This window comes from Trichomycterus rosablanca, chromosome 18 (genome assembly GCF_030014385.1).
Source record: "Trichomycterus rosablanca isolate fTriRos1 chromosome 18, fTriRos1.hap1, whole genome shotgun sequence".
NCBI lineage: Eukaryota > Metazoa > Chordata > Actinopteri > Siluriformes > Trichomycteridae > Trichomycterus > Trichomycterus rosablanca.
Window position 1 is genome coordinate 28015334 of NC_086005.1, and position 12987 is coordinate 28028320.

Below are 12987 nucleotides of genomic sequence, written 5' to 3' on the forward strand. Positions count from 1 at the left end.
TCAGAGCTTCTCTAAACGAGCAATATCTGCATCACGCTGATCAGGGTCTTGGTGGGTCCAGCACTTCCCCAACCCACATTGCTTTCTACTACAAATTCACAAATGGGACACAAATTTTTCAGTGATGTTAAAAAATAAACGCAATAATTCATTTTCTGATAAACTGCAGTTCATGTCCCACTCGAACCCCTGCGCTGGTGCCCACGACCATCATAAACACCACCACCCGTTTCTCACCACTGACCCGGTTCACCGCCCATCCGTCGCCTCACGCACCGTCCTAATAAATCTACCGCTACAGCTTTATCATCGAACACGCCCCTCAGCTTCAGAAGGTTTGTAGAAGCGCGGGGTGATACGTGTGTGTCGCACTGGTGTGTATCTGGATCGGTCCGGCCGGGTCCTGTTCTAGTAAAGAGGATTACCAGTACGACCAGTACGCTCGCGGGACCCGGATCACGTTCTGCAGCTTATTAGAGAGCGGATTTTTCTGCACTGCATTTTCTTCCTTTTTCTCCCAGTTTAGTCATAGCCAGTTTCTCTTCCTCGGCTGGAGACCCCGATGGCGTACGGAGGGTATACTCTCCTGACACGCCCTCCCTTCGACGAACCTTTCTTATCCCCCGTACTTCGGTGGATCGGCGTGTGATCTCCACGTTCCTCTACTTCTGTACAGGTGCCTCGGGCTACTAACCAGGGTCCTTACACAACGTTGAAGACCCCGCCCAGCAGACTAGTGGCCGTTTTTGTCATCTGCACCGTCCGTACTGCCGATTGTGCCCACTAGGGGCCGCCCAGCCGACCGGTAGCAGAGCTGAGATTCGAACTCTGGGAGTCCGGAACCCTCTGATCTGATTATCACCCAGGAGGTGACGTTTATATATTTTAATTCTTTTCCTGCTATTTTTTCCTCCCAATTCCCCACGATCGTCACATCCAGTTTGTGTTAAGTATTCCTAAAATGTGCCTCAGCCTCCTGCTCGCCTCCTACACGGATGATGAGCGGCTCGTCCGAGGGAGGGAGGAAGGGACAGAAGGGTTCCTCATAAATGCTGCAGTTACGACCTCTGCTGGCTGATCGAGGCACTGCATAGTGACAGGGGATAACAGAGATCAGTGCGTGACTCTCCGTGTGTGATAGGGATCTCCGTATGAACTTGCCTTGTGCAGGTGAAAAGAAGCGGTCGGTGCTGCACACGTGTTGGACAGGACGTGAGGTGACAGTGAGGACTGACCGCTGGAATTAGCTTCTGTTTAGCCGTGAGCGTAATGAATTAGCAGTTAACTCGAGTGTGTTGGTGTGATTTGATACGATTACGTTCTATAACCGCGCCATGTTGAGTGTCGCTGAGCTATCCGGCACGATAACCGAGTCTTCCGCTTGTGCTTTAGACTGTCCGCCAGTTACAACACAGAGCGGTCAGCTGCGTTAGCGTGTTACCCCTGGACCCGGTGCCGGCGTCGCTGCTCTCTCTCGTAGCGTCTCTCTGGCTTTTGATGTCCAGTCGCTGGATTTGCTTTAATGTGCGTCTCTGGTCAGATGAAAGGCCGCTCACTTCCTCTCCAGCTCTCGTCAAGGCTCCTCAGATTTGACTCGGATTACGGCAGGCTAGTCTCCGCGTAGCTTTTACGTAACCGGCACATGCTTAATCGCGCAGAGTACCCCGGGGTAAAGGGGGGGGGGGGGGGGGGTGAAGGACGAATCTCTCCAGAGGCTCAGCGCACCAGATATGTCATCACTTCCTCTCACGCCCGTTCATCATCTTACCAGCGCAGACGCTCTTATTAAAGCAGCGGCGTCCAAACTTTTGGACGGGGGGTCGAGGCGCCGGGATCAGAATGGTCGAGCCGCCGTTATTTGTACTGGATTAGTGCTTGATTGCGTTTTTAAGAAAGCACCTGCCCGTCCTAACAGGCTCGCCTCCATTCGTGACCTCATTTTCACCACTCGCTCATCTGTCTGCAGACTCACCCTGGATCAGACTTCGCCATGCTGGTCACCATGGTAACCACCGCTCTGCCATTGCCAGTGGAGTGGTGTGTGTGTGTGTGTGTGTATGTGACACACACACACACACACACACCACTGCTGCAGATTAACACACTTGTGCAGTACCGACTGCTTCTTTTCACCTGCACCAAACAGGTTAATACGGAGATCCGTATCGCGCACGGAGAGTCACGCACTGATCTCCACTATCCTCCGTCTCTGTGCAGCGCCTTCGATCAGCCAGCAGAGGTCGTAACTGCAGCACTTATGAGGAACCCATCCTAATAAAAAGGTTGCTGATGCGTGTGTGCTGCGGGGGTTCTTTTGGGTTGATATCCAGGGTACGGGGGACACAGATGGGCTACAGTCAGTAATTGTACACCCACAAATCAGACCTGTATAGTATGTTTAGTATAAAATAATCATTGAATGGATGCCCGGGGTTCCTAATAAAAAGCCCGCTGATGCGCGTGTGTGTGTGTGTGTTCTGTGGGGGCTCTTTTGGGTTGATATCCAGGGTACGGGGGACACAGATGGGCTACAGTCAGTAATTGTATACCCACACATTAGGTCTGTATAGTATGTTTAGTATAAAATGATCGGTGAATGTACGCCCGGTGTTCCTAATAAAAAGCCCGCTGATGCGTGTGTGTGTGTGTGTGTGTGTGTGTGTGTGTGTGCATGATCAGTGATCAGTGAATGTATGTCCGGTGTTCCCAATAAAAAGCTTGCCTGTGTGTGTGTGTGCTGCGGGGGCTCTTTTGGGTTGATCACTAGGGTCCAGGGGGCGACAAACTACATGCAGTAATTGTATACCCACAAATTAGATCTGTACAGTATGTTTAGTGAATATAATGATCGGTGTTCCTAATAAAAAGCTCGCCAAAGTGTGTGTGTGTCGGCGCTCTTCGCTGACCGTTGTGTCCCGATGCGCCGTGACATGTTGATTGACGGCGGCCCAACAGGAGCAGCAGGACCCCCGGACCCCGGGTCCCCCGGGGGGACGTGGGCGTAAAAGAGCAGATGGGTAACAGGATGGATCCTGTCCATGAAAAACCTACACACACAACAAAGGATCATTCTGCCGTCTTCTATTGACACGTGTGTGTGTGTGTGTGTGTGTGTGTGTGTGTGTGTGTGTGACAGTGAGTGATCAGCTGCTCGGTTTGAGATGTAACCACGGTGCTGATAATCAGATTTCGGTTGGGGTATCAGGAGTGTAAACGGGGGAGCGGGTCTGGGTGTAAACACTGCGTTCCATTGGCTGTGTTGGCAGTGTTCCATTTTACTGGGTTCCTACATGATAATCGTGTAATATTGGCTATAAGGGAACTACAGTGGAACACCATGGACAGGGCTTCAGTTGGGAACACCTTGGACAGGGCGCCAGTCTATTGTAACACCCTGGACAGGGTGGCAATCTATCACAGGGCTTCAGTTGGGAACACCCTGGACAGGGCATTGATCTATTGGAACACCTTGAACAGGGCACCAATCTATCACAGGGCTTTAGTTGGAACACCCCGAACAGGGCTTTAATTTGTTGGAACATCCTGGACAGGGCTTCAGTTGGAACACCCTGGACAAGGCGCCAATCTATTGGAACACCCTGGACAGGACTTTAGTTGGAACACCCTGGACAGGGCGTTGATCTATTAGAACACCTTGAACAGGGCGCCAATCTATCACAGGGCTTCAGTTGGAACACCCTGGACAGGGCGCCAATCTGTTGTAGGCCTTTGGTTGGAACACCCTGGACAGGGCGTCAATCTATCTCAGGGCTTTGGTTGGAGTTCCATCCTGACACGTCGCCCATCGTGTCTGTGTAGAGGTCTGAAAGGCTGATAGCTTAGATCCTAGCAACAGTGGCTTAGTGTATTTTACCGCTGCGCCACACGTCTTTTTTTTTGTGGTCACCCGCCGCCTCATCATCGCCCCTCTCCACCTCGCCTTAGTCTCTGAAAGCTCTCCCTGCTCCCGTTAAGTGCTCGATCTCCGACTCCGCTCGCCTCTCGCCTCACAATGGGCGCAGATTAGCCAGAAGAGGCGAATACGAATTAGCTCTCGCCCATTGTGCCGGCGGCTCGTTCCGGGGCCCCTTTGATGACTCCGCTTAACGACGCACCTTTGTCCTCGTCCTCTCTGCAGCCAAACGCCGGCTAATTACGGCCCGGACGCGATCTGGTGGCTCGTCACCTTCAGCCTCGGCCGAGCGTCATTAAAACGAGCTCGTTTAGGTACCGGGGACGCCGGGCGCGGGGGGCGAGGAGGGAAAACGCGCTCCTCTGTGGGTTGAAAGGGAAGGTCACGTTTAGAAGTGCACAAATACAGGAGATTAAACGTGGAACCGTGCGGCTCTCGTATAAATAAATAAATAATTAAGAAACAAGGCCGCGATCGTGTTTATTGTTAAATATCACGATCCTCAGAGCGGCGGCAGCGCCAGCATGATCCTTCGTTCCTCCACTTGATAATAATTTCATTATTTTTATTTGTGTTTGCACGGTGACGGAGGAGCTCATTAAAATCCTCTCGCTGTATCTGACGGCTCCTCACACGCTGAGTTTAGCGTTTTCCTCTCAGATTCTCTCAAGGCCGCCGCGGTGGCGCCGCTTTTCATTTAGTCTAAATAAAGCATTTCAGTGTTCGGCTCGATGCTCTCGAGAAAATCTTCACCTCTGTTCTGATTTCACAAGGACAAGGACGTCATCATTATTATTATTATTATTATTATTAATTAATTATAGATGTATTATTAGCAATATTATTTATAGACATGTTATTATTATCATTAGTATTTTATTAGTAGTATTTTATTTATATATATTATGTGTTTTCTCCTAATTTATCGTAATCAGTTTGTCTTCCGCTGCTGGTGGATCCCCGATTTTTTGCAGTCGAGGCGGGTATATTGCTGCTCACGCCTCCTCCGACCCGCGCGCAGCCCTTAGCGGAACCCTTTTCCACCCATGCACTTTGCACAGGCGCCTCTATCCGCTAATCAAGGTCCTTACACAGCGTTTAAAGACCCTGCCCACATATTCCGGGCATCCCTCCCTGCCGGCACTGCCAATTATTCCCGCTAGATGGCGCCCAGCCGAACTGTTTCGAACCGTGGAGTTCAGAATCTCTGTGCTGGTGTGCTAGCGGAATATCTCGCTGCGCCACCTGGGTAGTAGTAGTATTAGAATTAATTATAGAAATATTATTATTATTTATAGAAATATTATTATTATTATTATTATTAATTAATTAATATTAATCTGTGGAAGTGTTTGTACTTTTTCGAAATTATATTGTTATATTAAATTTTTTTATAGTGTGTTTGATTTTATGTACAATGCTACTGGGACTCTAATTTCCTTCGGGATCAATAGAAATATTATTTTTATTATTATTATTCATAATTATAGAAATATTATTATTATTAATTATAGAAATACTATTATTAATTATAGAAATATTATTATTCACAGTCCAACACAGATTGAATAAGCAGGTATGACGGATTTGCTTGGTTAGATTATAATTTTTTTTTAATGTGTAAAATTTAATAGATAAAATAAAATTAAAACTGATAGCTTATTATATTATTATTATTATTATTATTATTATTATTATATGTATTATATGATTAGTTGGAGGAGTGAGCACATCGTGAGTCGAGCTGCTTTTGTAAAACATCGCTGCTGTTTTATTCTCAGAACGATTCGGTTTGTTTGATTTATTGATGTTTCTGCGTCTGACTGCACACGTTCATCTTCTACAGACTAAATATTTTTCTACATCTACACTAGAATGTTCTCATAACATAACAGCTACACTAGTCCACTGTACAGCGCTGAAGTCCGGTGTGAGCCCTGGTTCTTACTGTCCGTACGATGCCGTCATGTTCTAAAGTCCATTCCAGAGCTGAACATGATGCCAGCGTCAGTGGCGCCCGTGCCAGCTGCTTGTCTCAGTTTGGCGTGGGTCTGTGGAATAGATTGCTGGTGTTGCAGGTACATAATGAGATTCTCACTGGTTCACTGGCACAAATCTGGCTTCTGTCCACCGTCCAGATTTACCTTTAATTATTCTGTTCATCAAAGTCTCGCGTCCAACAGCAGGACGAGACGGGGCTAGGACATCGTACGAATTATTATTATAATTATAATTATTATTATTAATATAATTACTATTTTATATTATCACTATAATAATAATTAATAATCTAAATAATCTCATTTTTTTTTTAATTAATTAATTTATTTTTTATAAGTAAAAAATGTCTCAGTCTGTTTTAAAACCATAAGCTCTAACATTCAGTCCCTCTTTTCTGACTGTAACAGACTTGAGATTTTACAGTGTGACTGTGGGATCTTTTGCCCCTCAGTAGGTGAAGTGTTTGTGAGGTTGGGCACTGACGCTGGTGAACTGGCGGGGGTGAACTTTCTCCAGGGTGAGCTCTGGATCCACAGCGACTCCCATCAGCCTGGAGTAACGAAGGTTCCCTAATGAATATTAGTTTATGATAAACGAGTTTGTGTAGAAGTCTGGAGGTCAGTCACGCTGGTCCTGGACGCCATTAGAGGCCGAAACCAAACTGGTGTGCAGATGGGCACTGATGAGTTTATCCGGTTCTTGACCTCCAGCAAATGGCTGCAGAAGATGGTAGAGCAGCGGGCACAAACGTGGCATCAGTCTGAGCGAAGACCAAAACACACGACGGCTCAGAGTGATTAAAGATCGGACGCTCTTGAAGGACAGACGATCACTGACGTTCCATTCACACGTTTCCTTCATCAGTCAGGAATTGTTAGTCACTAGTTCCTAATTGCCACTGTTGGGCCCCTGAGCGAGGCCCTTAATCCTGAATTGCTTGCATTTGTAATAAGCTGTCAGGACGTGTGTAACACTCGTGGTTTTGGACTGTGATGTGATCGCGCTGCTACGTCTGTCCTTCAGTCTCGTTCTGCAGGACCAGACGTCTCGTAACGGGTCTGGAGAAACGCAGTAAAAATATTGTAAGCTATTTAAAAAGGAAGTGGGGTCCACAACACACGGCACAACAAGCAGGGCATGGGTTCGACTCCCCTTCTGATCCTTTTTGTGTGGAGTTTGCTTCTCGTGTCCTCATGGGTTTCCTCCCACAGAACAAAGATGTTCGGTCAGGTCAATAGGAGATACTTGTGTGTGTGTGTGTGTGTGTGTGTGTTTGTGTTTGTGTTTGTGTTTCTGTGTGTGTGTGTGTGTGATGTGTTTCTATCTGTGTGTGTGTTTCTGTGTTTTGTTGTGTGTGTGTGTGTGTGTGTGTGTGTGTGTGTAACGAGCAGTGAGATGTTTCGAATGCTGACGGCCACTTGATTCCTCGCCGGTGTGAGCCTGATGTTATTTCCTCTTTGATCTCAGACAGTAATTGTACCTGCCGTCCTACCTGCGCTCACACAATAGACGGTTGCCTGGTAACGTCACATTACGGGGGGCTATTTTTGTTTCTGAGAGCTAATAACCCCCCCAAACTCCCCCCCTCGAACTCCCCCCACCCCCCAACATCCGAACCTCTCCTCACCGAGGCAGTGATGGATTTACACAGAGGTTTAGAGTCAAATCTCTTATATAGTAATAATAATAATAATAATAATAATAATAATACAATTAATATAGTAGTAATAATAATATAATAATAAATAATTTATTAATAATAATAATAATAATAATTAAATATAACATTAATATAATACTAAAATATAATAGCAACAATATAGTAATAATATAAATAAAAATAAAATACCAATAATAATAATAATAATAATAATAATAATAATAATAAAAATACTAATAATACCAATATAATAATAATAATAATAATGGAGTAAAAGTAATAATATTATAAGTAAAATAATGTAATTAATAATAATGATAATTAAAATAATTATAGTAATGAAACAATAATAGTAATAATATAGTAATTATATTATAATATAATACAATTTAAAAAGTAATAATAATAAGAAATTATATTAAAATAACAGTAGTATATTAATACTAATTATGAAATTAATTTCTGGAGATCAAGGGTTTGAATCTCAGCGATGTTATCGGCCAGTCGGGCATCTGCATGGACTTGATTGGTTCACATCTGTGGTGGGTTGGAGGAGCAAAACAATCTGGCCATTGGTAGGTGCTCTTGTCAGGTCAGTGCGCTCTCAGTGCAGGACCCAGGCCCGGACAGAAATAGGAGGGTTGTGTCAGGAAGGGAAGTCTGGTATGAGGACCGGATCCGCCGTGGCAACGCCTAAATATGTGAGCAGCCGGAGGACAAAAATATTTTTAAATATTCGTGATTGAATAATGTGTTTAATTTCAGATCCACTGCAGTGATTTATTCTACATTTATGAGTAAACACACCGGAGAGAGTCGGAGTTTAAACTTCAGATCTGCTCGGTGTAATCACACTAAATCAGTGTGTAAAAAACGCTGCGTTATTTCAATCCCGGTACGTCGTGCGTGGTTCTGGCGTCTCTTTACACGACAGCGTGGTGTGTTATCTAAACCCAGCAGTGTGTGTGTGGGAGGTACAGGAGCCGCGGCGTGTGTTCTTATCTGTTCTGGACGAGACGTGTTGGTGTTTGTTGCTGCACTGGGTCGCAGTAGCTCGAGGTGTTTATGCTTTTATCAGGATTAGACGTGTTTTAAGCTTTTTAACGTGAAGTTATGCAGATAAAATCAGGACGAGCGCTCAGTAACACGCCGTGCTGCGTTCACTAACCTGCGGTGACATCTCTGTATGAGTAGAGCGTCTAAATAATCTGCCTTATTGGTTCCATGTCTGATTACAATCCTCTCTTCTGAGGAGCTCACCAGGTTTTGGGACAGACCCGCCGTTATCTTTTTGGTGTTTTTTATAGGGCTTAATGCCAGGGCTAATTGGAGGCATTTTAGCGTGGAAAACGTTTCATTATCCGTCTCTGTGCTGGTGCAGTGGAAGCGTTCAGCGGTGATTAATGCAGCCGTGTGAAAGCATGAAGGTGGAAGTAATCGCTCGTGGCTTTTCTGCAGCATCATTTACAAAGAATTTAGTTGTTTTATATTTATTGATTTATTTATTATGATTATTATTATTTTGGATCCACTGGTTTACCCCACGCTGCAACGTTTGCATCAGATCAGACCAGTTTCATGCATGTTGAGCTCCTGAAGTGATTTCTTTCTTTCTTTTTTTCTTTCTTTATTTGTTTATTTATGTATTTATTTATGTAGTTTTATTCTTTCTTTCTTTTTTTATTTATTTATGTATTTAATTATTTATGTGTTTTTATGTATTTATTTATGTATGTAGTTTTTTTTTCTTACTTTATTTCTTTCTTTCTGTCTTTATTTATTAATTGATTTATTTATTTGTTTGGTGCATTTTCCCTCCTCTGTGTTCTTCAGAAGGGAACTTTATATGATCCCAAATCAGAAAAAGTTGGGACGGTGTGGAAAATGCGAATAAAAAAATAATAAACACAATGTTTCATCTATTTACTGACTTTTATTTATAGATGAGATGTTTAATGTTCTGTCTGGTCACCTTATAATAATAATTATACCATATAATAAATAAATGGCTATAATTGTAATATAATAAATACAGTATATACATCCATTTCTGCATACGCTGCCTTTGTGGTGCTTTTCCAGGGACGTCCATGCATCTTTTTTTAACAAGACGACACAAAACCACCTGCTGCACACATTACAAAGGCACAACTGTGGAAGAAAAGGGTACAGGTGCTGGACCGGCCTGCCTGCAGTCCTGAACTTTCCCCAATACAGAATGTGTGGAGAATTTTAACCCTCTTTAAGACGTGTTTGCTGTAAGAACAGGACAAAATAACAGAAACATGTCATCGCTCTACGTCCTTGGTGCCAAAACTTTGAGTGTTGTGAGAATGATGGTGACTGAACTTTTTTGGAGTCACTTGGAACCTCAAAGTCATTTTTGACCACGCCCTCCTCTCTCCCCCCTCTTTCAGCTGGTGGGTGGCGAGTTCGACCTGGAGATGAACTTCATCATCCAGGATGCGGAGAGCATCACGTGCATGGTGGAGCTGCTGGAGAACTGTGACGTGACGTGTCAGGCCGAGATCTGGAGCATGTTCACCGCCATCCTGCGCAAGAGCGTCCGCAACCTGCAGACCAGCACCGAGGTGGGACTAATCCAGCAGGTCCTGCAGAAGATGAGCGCCGTCGACGACATGATCGCAGGTATGTCTGCCTCACACACACCCACACACGGGGCATTTTAGTATCTCCAACTGGCCTGTGCTACCCAATGCACCACTTGATAAATATTCAGTCAAAATAAACCTGTCATAAAATGTTTAAATATCATTTAATTAATACTAACTGTTATATAAACCCTGACTGTAATATTACTAAATCTGCCGTTTATTTTGAATGAAAATAATTCAATTTAATTAAAAGTTACATTTCATTTATGTTCTGTTGCATTCTACAAATAATCTTCACATTAATTACAGTTAAAAGTGTTTAAAAAATAAACCTGTGATATTACTTAATATTATTACTAAATATTAACAAATAATATATAAATATTAATAAAGTCCACTAGAGGCGCCAATCTGCCGTTGTGTGATTCTGAATGAAAATAATTCACCGTAATTAAAAGTTAAATTGCATTTTTTTTTACATTAAACACAGTTTAAAAGTGTGTAAAAATAAACCTGTTGTAAAATATATTTAAACATCATTTAATTAAAACTAAATGTTATGTAAATTCTGACTGTAATATTACCAGAGACCACCAGGGGCGCCAGTCTGCCGTTGTGCGATTTTGAATAAAAATAATTCACTGTAATTAAAAGTTACATTTCATTTATGTTTCACTGCATCCAAAAAATTGCTCTATTTTATTACTTTCTTCTTTTTGCATTAGCTGTAGCGCATGTACACGTGACCGTACGTTTCAAAAATCCACGTCTGGCTCGTTTGTGTCCTCGTGAGCGATAAGCTCGTTGATTCTGGCCGCCGGCGGGAGTTCTGGTTAGCGCAGGGCTCGTTTGTGAAACCGCCTCTGTTAGCATATTTGGGGGAAATCTCCTCGGTGTTCTCTGGACCGATTTACCCGAGCGCACGTGTTGCAGCGCTAACAGGCTCATTATTCTAAATCTGCTTGTTTTCTGTAGCGCTGGAAGCTTCAGCGTGAGCAGGATGCGAGTTTTAGTCTCTGATTTTTGCTGTAGCCTGTTTGAAAATCCTTCGGTTATTGCAACGTAACGTCCCAGCAATAACAGTGCTAACTCATCATGAGCTGCTGGTTATCTGGTCACATTAAACGCACTATTAAACAAGCTAGCCTGCATAGCTACTTACATTACTGTACAGCGCCTTCTCTGGCTTGCGCGACTGCAACCTTAATGAAGACGTACAGTAATGCGAGTGAAGGCAGGCGGGCGAGAGCAGAAATATTTTGTAATAATTAAAAGTCTTAATTAGGAGGGTCAGACCCCCCAATCCCCTCATAATTCGAACCAGCGTAACATCCTCTCCTGATGTTCCCTTTTTTTAAAAAGCCATTTATTTTTTACATAACATGGAATAAGTCTAAACGATCTTCCCTGGTAATTGCTCACCTGCTGCCGGTGTTACGTGTACCGACTGTGTGGTTACGGCGCTCGAGTCCTTCAGGGACGTGTGAGGGAACTTAATTAGACGCTCCTCCATCTGCACCAAACAACCAAACACTCAGTATAATCCCCCCCCCCCCTCCCCCCCATGGACCACTGGGTTCTGGGTTTAAGACCAGACTGGCGCACATCAGGATCACATCTGCAGATCTTTAATAAGAATGTGAATATATGAGCCGTGAGCATGGGCGTGGTTCTGTGGTTTCAGACCTGCTGGTGGACATGCTGGGAGTTCTGGCGAGTTACTGCATCACAGTGAAGGAGCTGAAGCTGCTGTTCAGCATGCTGAGGGGAGACGCCGGCGTCTGGGTGAGTAAAGGGAAGCGAATCGTCCCCCTCGGTCTGTCTTACCTTCATCGTTTGCTCTCCGACCCAATAAATGTTTGGTTATATTTTTCCATCTTCCTGTTTAGCCGAGACACGCCATCAAGCTCCTGTCTGTCCTGAACCAGATGCCCCAGAGACACGGCCCCGACACCTTATTTAACTTCCCAGGGCGCAGTGCAGCGGTAAGCCGGCAAATCTTCAAATATTTACCTTACACACTGTTTGTAGTGGAATATTGAACTGGTCTCAGATCAGACGTGACCGGGATCTCATGGTATTGTACAAAAATACACCACTAACCCGAAAAATTAGGAACACCCCCATAATGCATGTACATAAACATAACACTATGACCGCCCCCTTGTTTCAACACTCACTGTCCATTTTATCAGCTCCACTTACCATATAGAAGCACTTTGTAGTTCTACAATTACTGACTGTAGTCCATCTGTTTCTCTGCATGCTTTGTTACCTCCTTTCATGCTGTTCTTCAATGGTCAGGACCCCCACAGGACCCCCACAGAGCAGGTATTATTTAGGTAGTGGATGATTCTCAGCACTGCAGTGACACTGACATGGTGGTGGTGTGTTAGTGTGTGCTGTGCTGGTATGAGTGGATCAGACACAGCGGTGCTGCTGGAGTTTATAAATACCGTGTCCACTCACTGTCCACTCTATTAGACACTCCTACCTAGTTGTTCCACCTTGTAGATGTAAAGTCAGAGACGATCGCTCATCTATTGCTGCTGTTTGAGTCGGTCATCTTCTAGACCTTCATCGGCGGTCACAGGACGCTGCCCACGGGGCGCTGTTGGGTGGATATTTTTGGTTGGTGGACGATTCTCAGTCCAGCAGTGACGGTGAGGTGTTTAAAAACTCCAGCAGCGCTGCTGTGTCTGATCCACTAACACACCAGCACCATGTCAGTGTCACTGCAGTGCTGAGAATGATCCACCACCTAAATAATACCTGCTCTGTGGGGGTCCTAACAAAGC

At 44.3% G+C, this 12987-nt stretch overlaps 1 protein-coding gene across 1 annotated transcript in view; it reads left to right on the forward strand.

Annotated features, from left to right (window-relative positions):
* The window catches only part of nbeaa (neurobeachin a), a 72981-nt gene that overhangs the window by 14376 nt on the left and 45618 nt on the right, over positions 1 to 12987 (forward strand). The window contains exons 2-4 of the mRNA XM_063014621.1: positions 9992 to 10223; positions 11874 to 11974; positions 12079 to 12174. Coding sequence (XP_062870691.1) covers positions 9992 to 10223; positions 11874 to 11974; positions 12079 to 12174 — 429 coding nt within the window. The remainder of the gene's footprint in view (positions 1 to 9991; positions 10224 to 11873; positions 11975 to 12078; positions 12175 to 12987) is intronic.